The sequence below is a fragment of the Psammomys obesus genome, unplaced genomic scaffold (genome assembly GCF_907164565.1).
Source record: "Psammomys obesus unplaced genomic scaffold, mPsaObe1.curated_primary_1811, whole genome shotgun sequence".
Lineage (NCBI taxonomy): Eukaryota > Metazoa > Chordata > Mammalia > Rodentia > Muridae > Psammomys > Psammomys obesus.
The window spans coordinates 54,361,780-54,374,901 of record NW_026585504.1 but is presented as its reverse complement, the minus strand read 5'-3'; the positions used below and the strand labels follow the sequence as shown (position 1 = coordinate 54,374,901).

Here is a 13,122-nt window from a genome sequence, read left to right as displayed (position 1 = left end):
ACCCCTAGAACTCACATAAAAAGCCAGCTGTAGCAACTCATGCTTCCAATCCCAGCATGTGGGAGGGGTGGGGGCCATCAGAGAGGGGAAATAGGGACAGGAAGATCCTTGGGGTTTGTTTGTCAGTCAGCCTGGTCAAATCAGTAAGCTACAAGTTAATTAAGAGGTTATCACAAAATTGGGGGTGTTCGAGGAAGACATCCGAGGTTAACCTCTGGCCTCAACAGTCATTGGTGCACATATTTATGGGTCTGACATTACCCAGGTTCAAGTATAGGGCTAGCCTGCCCTTCTGGAGCTCCAGGGTGATGTGGTCTCCGCGTTGTCCTTCTCCATGGAACAGAACTCCTTCTCCTTGCATGCTCTTGAACTTCAGGGAGATCACGTCTTTGAGGGTGCTCATCGTCTTCTGATTGAACCTGTACAGAAGCGAGCTTCGGCCATCAAAGTCGGCAACGTCTGATTCTAGGGGCAAAGAGAAGAGAGAAAGAAACATCAGTGTGTTTCCTCTTGGCAGCCATTATTGATTCTCATCTTTGCTGCTGCTCAGGTCACAGGAATGTTCCAGAAATCTGGAAAATCTTACAAGGAGGCACATGGAATAAAACAAGCTACGTGGAATCTGAAGAATCATTCATTTTAGGCAGCACATACACACCATACTGAGGTAGAAATTCACATAATGATTGTCAAACAAAACAAGAGAAGAGAAGCAGCAGGTCCTGGGTGGGAGCTGTCACATAATTCCCTCCAGTGAGGTGCATTGAGTAATAGAGTCTCAAGGCTGTGATTGTCCTCCAGAAAGGAGGGATAGCATTAAACAAAAATAGTACAGTGCATGGAGATCTAGAAATAATAGAACCAGAGAGGGAAGAGGAATCTTAGTTTAAAGCTTATAGAGGAGTTTCATTAACTATAAAAATAGGAAGGAGATAGGGAGAGTGAGTGAAATATATAGCTGCAATGCAAGGGATACTCAGAAAGGCCAGAGGTGCCTCTTCAGATAGCAGCATTTAGAGCTCCTGTGAAGAAATCCCTCTGAGGAGTCGTGAATGCATGGTTGGAACAAATGAAATGTCTGATACTTTGTAACCTTGCAGGAATGAAAGACAGACTGCTTCTTCTTCTTCTTTTTTTAATGTTTAAATCTTTTTTATTCATTTACTGTTTTTTATTATTTTTATTATTATCATTAATTACAATTTATTCAATTTGCATCCTCACTGTGGCCCCTCCCTCATCTCCTCCCTATACCAACCTCCCTCTTCTCCTACTATGCCCCTCCCCTAGTCTACTGATAGGGGAGGTCATTTTCTCCTTCTATTTGACCCTAGCCTATCAGGTCTCATCAGGACTGGTTGCATTGTCTTCCTTCCTGGCTTGACAAGGCTTCACCCCCTGGGGAGAGGTGATTAGAGAGCCTGTCACTGAGTTCATGCCAGAGAAAGCCCCTGTTCCCTTACTAAGGGCCCCCTTTGGATGCTGAGTCTATGGGTTACATCTGAGCCAGGGTTTTGGGTCCTCTTCATGCATTGTCCTTGGTTGGGGTATCAGTCTCTTCAGGGTACCCAGGGCTCAGGATTTTTGTTTTGTTTTTTGGCTCTGTTGGTCTCCTTTTGGAACTCCTGTCCCCTCCAGGTCTTTTTACCCCCCCACCCCTTCTTTCATAAGATTCCCTGTACCCTGCCCAAAGTTTGGCTGAGTCTCAGCCTCTGCTTTGATACTTCATTCAGTATAAAAGAGGATCCTGAGTGAGGTAACCCAGAAGCACAAAGACACACATGGTATATACTCACTCATACATGGCTATTAGCCATGTAAGATAAACATACTAAAATGTATACTCTTAAAGAAGCTGAATAACAAGTAAGACCCTAGGCAAGATGCTCAATCCCCATTCAGAAGGACAAACAAGATAGTCATTGGAAGCAGGAGAAGACAAGGAACAGGGCAGGAGCCTACCACAGAGGGCCTCTGAAAGACAGACTGCTTCTTAAACTCTACCAAAGAAAGAGTTGCAGGGAGCTGTCTGTGGACTGGTTCAGGCTATGTGATCTGGCATAAAGGTGCAGGCCCATGTTCTAACAATGATACAACAGCCTGTCCTTAAGCACAGGCACCTGCATCAGGCTTTTCTTGGACCAGTGACTGATCTGTAATAACCTCCTACTTGACCTCCTTGACCTATTCTTTCGCTAATTTGATTGTGACATTTATAACCATTTGATCTCTTCATCTTAAGCTCCAGGCTGGAGTTGAAAAGAGATATCCTTTATTATGGCAGCTGTGGATGATTAGTTAGGTTGTTTCTAGAACACTGTGCTGAGAACTTTGAAGATTCTTTGGGGCTTAGTGAGAAAGGATAGCCAGGGTGTGGAGACTGATAATTTAAACAGAGAGATAAAGTGGTATATATGCCTTTTCTGGGCTGGTAATGTTCTGCTTTAGAGGTTTTTTTTTTTTTGTTTTTGTTTTTTGTTTTTGTTTTTGTTTGTTTGTTTGTTTGTTTGTTTCCAAAATATTCAGTCACTATTTTACGCTTCGGTATTGATTCCTATCTAAGACAGTACTTTAGTTGAGATATGAGAGTTAAGCAAATGTATGCAGTAACATGAAATGTATGCTATAACACATTGTCTCATGTCAACTCAAAGTATATCTAGTTCCTGAAACATGACCCTGTGTTGAGAAGAGTGGTTTGTTTTCTCTGCACATAACATGCTCACCCATTATGACATTAGAATAGAGATTAATTCTGCCTCATAGTATGGCAAAGAACTGACCAATACAATATAAATTAGTTAGGTCTATGATAATGTGAATGGAGCTACTGACACTGCCTAGTAACAGGAAGTGGGAGGAGGGTCACAGGAACCTTCCCTGGAAGTCTTTTCTTTCTTCCTAGCTGAGAGTGGCCTTGGTGAGATCAAGTATACTGGGAGTGGAAGGTTAGGGAAGGGGGACTCTGTGCAGCTTCCATGATGTCATCCACAATAGAATGAAGATTTGCAGTGAAGCAACTGTTGCTCTATCACCAACCCCCCTTATTAATCCCTTACTAATGCTCTGTAAGTAAGCATAATAACCTTTTTTGTATGTCAAGTTGGGCTATATTGGTATCCTTACTATGCTCTGTCTTCTATACACTATCTAGGACAAATAGACATTTGTTATGATTGTTCTCCTTCACACGATACTCATATATCAAATACCAGAGCGTTACTTAACACCAATGTCAATTCAATGGTATCCTTTCTTTACCACCCCTTTGTCCTGAAATCCAGCCTTCAAATCCCAATTCTTTACTTGCAATTTTCTTGATATCAGCTTGGACAAATTCCATTCATGTTATCATGTAGTATTTGACAGCCTCATTTCATTTATCAGAGTGTTCCCAGTTCTGTTAGTATTATAGCCAGAAAGTGAAAGTCAAGAAGTCATGATCTAAACAAATTTATGAAGTATATGCATATACAAAAACTAACAAGTGTCTGTCAAGATACCCAGCAGAGAAGTTATTGGATAGTATGTGTATGCGTGTCCATATTAATGTACATACGCAGGTATGTACATGCACTTGTATATGCATGTGGAGGTTAGAGGCTGACACTGGGTGTTTTCCTGACCCATATTCTACCACATTTTTATTTTGCTGTTGTGCTTGAGACAGAGGCTCATATAGCCCAGGGTGTCCTTGAATTCACAAAATTTCCAAGGATGACTCTGAACTTCTCATCCCTCTGTCTCTATATCCTGTGAACTAGGATTAAAAGAGCATACCATGTGCCTGGTTTTATATTGTGGTGGTGGAAACAACTCAAGGCCTTTTGCCTGGCAAACTCTCTCTATGAGTTGACCTGCCTCCATACCTCTAATTTGTTATTGAACGTGGTTCTCAGCAAGTGGGCAGATTGGCTGGCCAGTGATATTCCAAGACCACCTTTTCCCCCCTCAAGGCTGAGATTACAGATGTATTTCATTGAGCCAAGCTTTTTACATGGGTGTAGGATTCATGTTGCCATATTTGTATGGCAAGCTTTTTACCACTGAGAAATCTCCATAGCCCATTGGAAGAAGTCTTGTAAGTTACTTGCATATTATTTCACTATTTTTGTCACAAAAATTTGTGCTGTAAAATGTTTTTTTTTTAACTTCTATAATACACAAAAATGTAAGATTACTTAATTACAACTTGGAAGGAATTCATCGAATGCAATCTTAGCAGGGTGCAAAAGAGGTTAAGGATTGTATGGACAGGATAGAATTATTATTTAAGGGTTGTATGGACAGGATAGAATTATTATTATTTGAAATCAAGAAACCATAAAACCTCAGTTTTTCAGGATTTAGTAAGGAATCTAAATTCTTATATTGAGTATTCATAATGACAACTTAATCACCATTCCTGTTCAAGGACATAGAATTATCTTTAATAAACAAAAAAAATTTAAATGAAAAGAAAAATAATGATTTTCTGTAATTACCTTGAAAGGAAAATTCCATAATTTATTCTTTACATATTCAGTTAACAAAAAGGTCAGCAAAGACTCCAGACTGTAAAATGCAACTGGCCCGATATAGGGTGGTTTTCACAATTTTCTGTGATTTCAATTGTAAATGTCTGAACTATCTCTGTAACCAGTGGGGTTTTGTTGGATCAGCCACCAATCTTTTCACAGTTGGTCTTCAGCTGTAAAGTGAAGGTACTAGACTAGCAGGTGAAGTGCTTATGCTGTAATCTTGATGACCTGAGTCAAATCCCTTAGAACCTATCATAGAAAGAGAAAACCCACCTCTGAAAGCTGTCTTCTGACCTCTTCGTGGGCATCATAGAATGTGCACACTTTTACCTACCATCACACACAAACACACACATACATAATAATAATGAGGTTAAAAGTAATAACAATAACAAATTAAAGGTATTGTATTAAGAGATATTAGGATTCCTTGTAACTATGAACAGTCTACACCCTTATATTAAATACATAGGTTACTTAGATCAGAATGTAGCGCTTTTTATATAAAAAAATTACAGTATAAACACTCCAGGCTTTGTGATTGAAGAAGCAAAACTAAAGATATTATCCACATATGAAAGACAAAACTTTCCATAACTAATTATTGATGAATTTCAAATACAATAATAAGTAAGTACCATTTTTATTCATAAAAAATGACAGAATTATTTTAAGGTAGAGTATTATTTAGATTGATTGTGGTTCAACTTATGGCTAACACTATGTCCATGCACACTGTACTTATTGGTGCTCACTGGATGTCAAGCTGAATCTGTGGACCTCTTGGCACTGTTGCCATATTGTGGGTAATGAGAAGCATGGCCCAGCTATATTTGGTCCTTGTGGAGCTCCTATTCTTTCCACGTCATACAAACTCCCCCTTCTTTCATATGGTTTCCTGCACTCTGCCGAAGGTTTGGTTATGAGTCTTAGTATCTGCTTTGATACACTGCTCAGTAGAGTCTTTCAGGGGCCCTCTGCGGTAGGCTCCTGTCCTGTTACTTGTTTTCTCCTACGTCCAATGCACCTCCCATTTGTCTTCCTAAAGATTTATTTATTTATTATTTATACAGTGTTCCACCTGCACACCAGAAGAGGGACCATACCTCACTGTAGATGGCTGTGAGCCACCATGTGGTGGCTGGGAATTGAACTCAGGACCTTTAGGAAGAACAGCCAGTGCTCTTAGCATCTGAGCCGCCTCTCCAGCCCCCATTTGTCTTTTTAAATGAGGATTGATAATCTTACCCCAGGTCCTCTTTCTTGTTTATCTTCTTTAGGTGTATAGATTTCATTATGTTTATCATATCTTATAGGACTACATGAATGAGTATATACTCACTCACATGTGTGTCTTTCTCCTTCTGGGATACCTCACTCAGAATTATCTTTTCTAGATCCCACCATTTGCCAGAAAATTTCATGATTTCCTCGTTTTTGATTCTGGAGTAGTATTCCATTGTGTAAAAATACCACAATTTCTGTATCCATTCCTCCATTGATGGACATCTGGGTTGTTTCCAGGTACTGGCTATTACAAATAAAGCTGCTACAAACATGGTTGAGCAAATGTCCTTGTTGTGTATTTGAGCAAATTTTGGATAAGAGCTCTACAAGGAACAAATATATTTGGGCACCGGGGTCTTTTCTGAGACTGACACTCCACCAAGGACCATGTATGGATATAACCTAGAACCTCTGCTCAGATGTAGCCCATGGTAGCTCAGTAACCAATAGTCTTCCCATAGTAAAACAGGGACTATTTCTCACAGGAACTCAATGGCAGGCTCTTTGACCTCCCCACCCCCCAAGGAAAGAGTAGTCCTGCTAGACCACTGAGGAGGATTTTGCAGCCAGTCCTGATGAGACCTGATAAAACAGGGTCAGATGAAAGGGGAGGAGGTCTTCCCCAATCAGTGGACTTGGAAAGGGGCAGGGAGGATAGGGAGGGAGAATTTTTCTTTCCATGTCTGTAAAGAATTGTGTTGGTATTTTGATGGGAATTGCATTAAATCTGAAGATTGCTTTTGGTAAGATGGCCATTTTTACTATGTTAATCCTGCCAAGCCATGAGCATGGGAGATCTTTCCATCTTCTCATATCTTCTTCTAATTCTTTCTTCAGAGACTTGAAATTTTTTTCATACAAGTCTTTGACTTGCTTGGTTAGGGTTACACCAAGGTACTTTATGTCATTTATGGCTATTGTGAAGGGTGTTGTTTCTCTAATTTCTTTCTCAGCCCTTTTGTCTTTTGTATACAGGAGTGCTACTGATTTTTTTGAGTTAATTTTGTATCCGGCCACTTTGCTGAAGGTGTTTATCAGCTGTAGGAGTTCCCTGGTAGAGTTTTTGGGGTCACTCACGTATACTATCATATCATCTGCAAATAGTGATAATTTGACTTCTTCTTTTCCAATCTGTATCCCCTTGATCTCCTTCAACTGTCTTATTGCTCTAGCAAGGACTTCCAGCACTATGTTGAAGAGATATGGAGAGAGTGGGCAGCCTTGTCTTGTCCCTGATTTCAGTAGGATTGCTTTAAGTTTCTCTCCGTTCAGTTTGATGTTGGCTATAGGCTTGCTGTATATCGCCTTTATTATGTTCAGATATGTGAAAAATAACATTTATGAAAAAAATTTATGGTTGGGGGTCACCACAACATGAGGAACTGTATTATAGGATCAAAGCATTAGAAACATGGAGAACCTCAGCTCATGTTTACCATGTTTGCCCCTTGACTTCTGGTGCCTGCAGTATGCATTATACTCTGACTCTCACAACAATGAAACATTTCCTTTATTGATCACACATGCAGAATAGTTTAAGCTTTTCTTCTAACACCTCTGATCAACAGAGACATTTTTCTCATTCAAGAGAACTCAACTAAAGGTCCTGGACATTTGCAGTATTAATTAAATTGCACATGAATTGCTACAGCCATTTCACAGATGGAGAAGCAGAAGTTTAGGAGAAGTTTTGAAGAAGGATTAAGTGCACCCAATGAATACTTAATCCCTTCTCCAGAAACAAGGGAGATGCTTAGCTTCCCCAACACCTCTTGAATAAACAGATGTAAAATGGAAATAACCACTCATATTTTTTACTGTTGCTGTTAAACAAAAAGAAATACAACATACATTAGATTTTCAACATTGGGTGTTATTATACCTCTGTTCTGATTGCCTTATTTGGACATTAATTTGTAGACAGTGTCAAGTTGTATACATTAAAATCTTCATATATTATATAAATATCTTGACAGATTATCTTTAAATTTATTAAACAATGAAAGAAAATACATAGTATACTATAAGATGAATCCAGGTTAGAGATGAGCTCTTATTTTTAAGTTGTTGTATCATGTGGTTTGTTATCTGTGTGTTTGTGTGTGTGTGTGTGTGTGTGTGTGTGTGTACTTATAGGTATGCATGCTCTTTTGGGTATATGTAGAAAACAGAAAACAACTTCCAGGAGTCAGTTCTCTCCTTCCCCGTTTTATTTGAGGCAGTCGTTTTTATTGTTTTAACCTCTAATATGTGTACTTCAAGCAAGCTGGATCACAAGCTTGCAGGAAGTTCTCTCTCTAGTCCCATTTTTTTTCTGTAGGATTGTTGGAATTACAGCTGTATACTCTCCCCCACACCATTTGGCTTTTTATGTGAGTTCAAAAGCAAGTCATCCTGCTTATATAACAATCACTTTAACACTTTTATATAGCAAACACTTTAAGTGTTAATACTTTACTACTTATAGAACAAACACTGAGCTATCACCGTAGTACTATGATTACTGCTTATTAAGGACAACAAAATCAAGGACAGAACTAAATATGACTTCTACATTTTCTTACAATTTGGCAATGGCTTATAAAGATGAGTGGGCACTGGTTTAAACAAACTATCTTTGGGTAGTTACTAGCACATAGTTGCTTCATTTAATGGGCTTGACAGTCATGCATGATCTAGACTTTTCTTCTTATGAAAAATGAGGAATTCAAGACTCAGAAGATCATGCACCTGCCCAGAGGCATACACAAGGTAATAAGCTGTTTGACATTGAAGACAAGTTTTGCCTCATTAAATAATGAGGTGTTTCAAGGATTTTGTGAGATTTGAAGAACTTTGTGCACTTTGAAGGAAACATACACTGTAAGAAGTCAAAGTGAGCAAAAGAATAAGTGGATATCATCGCTCATTAAGTAAATGATAAACAAGCCACAACTCACAGACTCAGAAAGACTAGGTAAAGAGGAGGCCTCTAGGGGGAAAGCATGGTTCTCTCAGGGAAGGGAAATAGAAGAGATTTGAAGGTGATTTGGGGGCAGGTGACAATGAGAGAAGGGGTTTGTGATCAGGTGGGGAAATGGAAGAAGAGCATGAATGGAGAGACAGCAGCTGGAATTGAGAAACTTTTAGGGGCTGTGCAGAAACATTCTGGAAATTTTCTGGAATTTGTAAGGGTGAGCCTAGTGAGGACTCCTAGTAATGGGGATAACAGAGTCTGAAATGGCCATCTCTTGTAGCCAGGCAAAGCTCCCAATGATAGGAATGGAGTGCATTTGGTTGGACAAGTATGTCCTATGGAGATCTTTAAACAACCCAGGTTGATGCTAGGATAGTGAGCTACTGTCTTCAAACTGACAGGAAGGGCCCATTGCTGAGACAACATCCACATCAGGGAGACAGAGGCGGAATTGATCCAGGGGAGAGGAGGTGGGTGGAGCTAGAGAAGTGGAGGGAGGAAAAACTGTGGTCTGTTTGTATTGTATTTAATAAACAAAACAAAATTATTGTCAATAACAAATGAAAGGAAAAGAAGAGAAAAGAAAAGATAAAAAGAAGAGTGGCCAAATTAAAGGAAAGAGAAGAGCAGGTAAGATGGTCCAGCAAGTAAAACACTTGGTATTCGAGACACACACACACACACACACACACACACACACTATATTTTTTAATTAAATATGATATTGAGAAGTCTGTTCCTTCACAAGTTAATAAGGAATTTTCTGTCTTTTAGTCATCTGTGTTTCTTGAAGAATGGCAAAGTCCAACGTCATTCAAAGCCATGGCTTATCATGACAGAACCTGAGCAAAGCACTTATATTTGCAAGGATTTTAGACTACACTTGTGGTAACTTTGCTAGAGGCATGGATTAGAGTCTTTGTGTACACACACTGATCTCCATGTCCTAATGCCTTGGAACAAAGAATTAGTCTTGGAACAGGTGGAGTGTGAGAAGCAGAGACCGTTTATGAAAGGAGCACTTTGCAGAGTAGGAATTGATCAAAGAGCAGAGAAAGTCAGAGGCTTGATGGCAATGGATTATGATGATTGTGACCCTTGTGTGCCACTTACAAAGGACTATTTTCTTCTGAATTTGTATGCTGGAGATGATCTCTTATAACATTTGCTGGTGTAGGTGTGGTGCAGTTCTAGTCATCCATATGTTAGTCTTGATGCCATCTCTCAGTTCCACTCCCCTGATGCCTACTAGGTTCCTTACTAGGTCTCCTTCTTCTCACTGATCTGTATGATTGTATTGCTCTCAAATAATTTATATTTGATTTCCCTTTTTTATTTTTCTTTTGTTTCTTTGTATGTTTCTTGGTTTCTTTTGTTTTTGTGTATGTGTACGGTGTGTGTGTATGTGTGTGAGAGTGTGTATTGATATGGGGAGGTCACATATGCGTGTGCAAATATGTGCACATAAAGGCATGAGGTTAATGTTGAGCATCTTTCCTCATTGCCACCATCTTAATTATTGAGGAAGTGTCTCTCATTTAAACCCAGAGCTCACTGCTAGCTAGAGCTGTCATCTTGCTTCAGGGATTACTATCTCTACTTCTTAAGTGCTGGGGTTACAAGTGGGATTCTGCGCCTGCCTAGTATTTATGTGGGTGCCTGGGACCTGACCTGAGGTGTTTACATCAATACAGCAAGTGTTTTAGCCACAGAGAAATCTTCCCAGTTTTGTGGTTTACTTCTAAAAATTCCTTTTGGTATATGTGCCTACACCCTGGATATCCTGGATGCACAGCCTGGATGGGAAGTGACCACCTTGATAACTCTTTCTGTTTCTAAACTCTAAGCACAGACAAAACTTTGTACCCAGCAGAAGCAGACCAGTTCCCTGTGCTGGGACAGACCAGAGGAGAAGACCCCCACTCCTTCCCAGGTAAGGTAGAGTCTCAGGAGTATAGCAGACCAGGGGAAGTGCTCCTGAGGGTCAAGGGTGTTGCCAGTACACAGATATCAAGAAGAGAGAACACACAGGGGCAGATCTTGAGACTGTAAAGATCAGTTGCGTCTAGCCCCATCCTCATAGCACAGCAGTATTCTATGGCAGAAACACAGACAAGTACAGAATCTAGGACCTCATTGCATAAAAACTGGGAATGTATAAGAAATGAACTCTCTTAGATCATTTTTGAGGTAAAAACACCTTGAGTCATCTTAGATCCAGATACAGATGGACACAAAACACTGGGAGCCCCAAAGCTAGTGATTCCCACCCAAACTATTAGCCTGACCACCTGGCTACCAAAGCTGGAAGTTTGAAGTAGAGAGTTACTAACACCCTAGGTTGCCAGCAGACAAGATTGCTTAGCAACATACAGCCTGATAATCTCTAAAATAAATGGGATGTAAAACACAGAGATGAACTCATGTTCAGTGTTGTTGAGAACAAAATAAACTTAAGTGACAGAGGGAAAAATAAGATCTAGATAATCTGTAAGATTGTGCACTCCTGATTATTCAGCCAATGAGAAAGGAAAGAAGCAAGGAAAGGTCTTGTATGGTTTCTAAAAAATGCTCTCTGCTTTCTGTCAGTGTGTCTATCATTCTGAGATGAAAATATGTTTTGCAAAGTAATGAGATTGGCTCTGCTTTTCCTACTGGGAGTCTCCAGTGTTTTTAGGAAGTGAATGTCACCATTTCTCACAGCAAAGACCCACAGCTGATATGTTAGGAGTCCTCTAAGAGATGTTGATGTTTGTGGAGTTCCAAGGACTATTTGGGTCCCTTTGCTGTTTTTCTGTTATGTGCATCAGGCTAGCTGGCAAAAAACTTCTGAGAGTTCCTTACTTCATCCACAATACAAACACCTGGAACACAACCTGGGGCAAATAATCTTTCTCTTTCAAAATTAATTTTTACTATGTCATTACTGTAAATTCTATTCGATGCAATCTGTTTCTTTCGGTGATAACTAATTGGCAGATTTTTCCAGACTATAATGGATAGACTAATTATGGCCCTAAGAATCCCCCAGTAAAGGTAGGTGGTACATGTTCCCAGACTGGTCTTCCACATTAAGGTAAATTCTGTCCAGCTGCCTTTCTTCCCTGAATAGCTCCAGAATGCCAATGAGTTTTTATTGGTCCCATAATTGCTGACCCAGCTGTCAAGCTTATTTTCTGAGAAAGACAGAATACTTGAGGCAAATTCTAGCATGTTTGATGGGTTTGGGAAGCCTGTCAACAAAGCAGCTAAAAATGATTCTTTCTGACTAAAACAGCCCAAGCTTGAATTCCCAAGTGGGAAGAAGCACAACTCTGATGATGACCTGAGAGAAGGAGGATTTATTTTTAATCTCAGAACCAGAAAGCTGAGAGGAGAAAATACTGACCCACCCTGAGTCAATTAGTCCCACTTGGACTCTTCAGCTACTCAGGGTAAATAAGATGTTCAATACAAATACATTTTAAAGATTTCTCATGATACATTACATGAAAATGAAAATTGTATTCACATCATCTGCTTGTACTGAAGACCTGAGTAAGGGCTTTGGCTCATAATCCACAAATAACAAAGGTTTCCACAGTCAGCTTGTATTTTCACTAATCTCCCTCCATTCTGTGATGTTTCCAGGATTTATCAGCAACTTCAATGACCTCAGATGAACCAGATGAACCCTCAGCACAAAGAGAGTTTCCAAATTAAACTGTCAAAACTTCAGGGTAGAGCTACCAACATTTCAGGAATTCCTGTGTTTGATGAGCAGGTGAATAAAATAAGAAAAGGATCAAAACAATTTAAAGTAGAAAATTCAAAGAAAGAAAAGCCAAAACTCTGGATTACAGTCCTAACCTAAGTTTATATAAGAGCTCTGAGACTCTTATAACCATGTCTTCATCCATCTACCCATCCATTCACCCAAACATCTATCCTTCCTCCCTCCCTCCCTCCCTCCCTCCCTCCCTCCCTCCCTCCCTCCTTCCTTCCTTCCTTCCTTCCTTCCTTCCTTCCTTCCTTCGTTCCTTCCATCATTTTTGTTTTCTGTAACAGAGACTCCAGTAGACCACATTGGCCTCAAAACTGCTGCATAGCTGAGGAAATCCTTGAACTTTTGATTCTCTTGCTTCTACATTCTGAGTGCAGGGATTCCAGATATATCTACCAAACCTGGTTTATACCATCTCAGGACTAAACACTAGGATTCACCTTGATAAGATGGGCCAAATTAGCTTCTTTTTTTTTTTTTATTCATGCATAATTTTTTTAAATTTTATTTTTTTCTTATCAGTTACATTTTATTAACTCTGTATCCCAGCCATGTCCCGATCCCTCATTCCCTCCCAGTCCCTCCCTCCCTCCCTC

General features: G+C 39.8%; 1 protein-coding gene across 2 annotated transcripts in view; it reads right to left on the bottom strand.

The window, feature by feature from the left end:
* The window catches only part of LOC129672165 (contactin-associated protein like 5-1-like), a 796,696-nt gene that overhangs the window by 416,016 nt on the left and 367,558 nt on the right, over positions 1-13,122 (bottom strand). For both annotated transcript variants that reach the window (XM_055601463.1, XM_055601471.1), the window contains exon 5: positions 262-465. In XM_055601463.1, the coding sequence (XP_055457438.1) occupies positions 262-465 (204 nt within the window). The remainder of the gene's footprint in view (positions 1-261; positions 466-13,122) is intronic.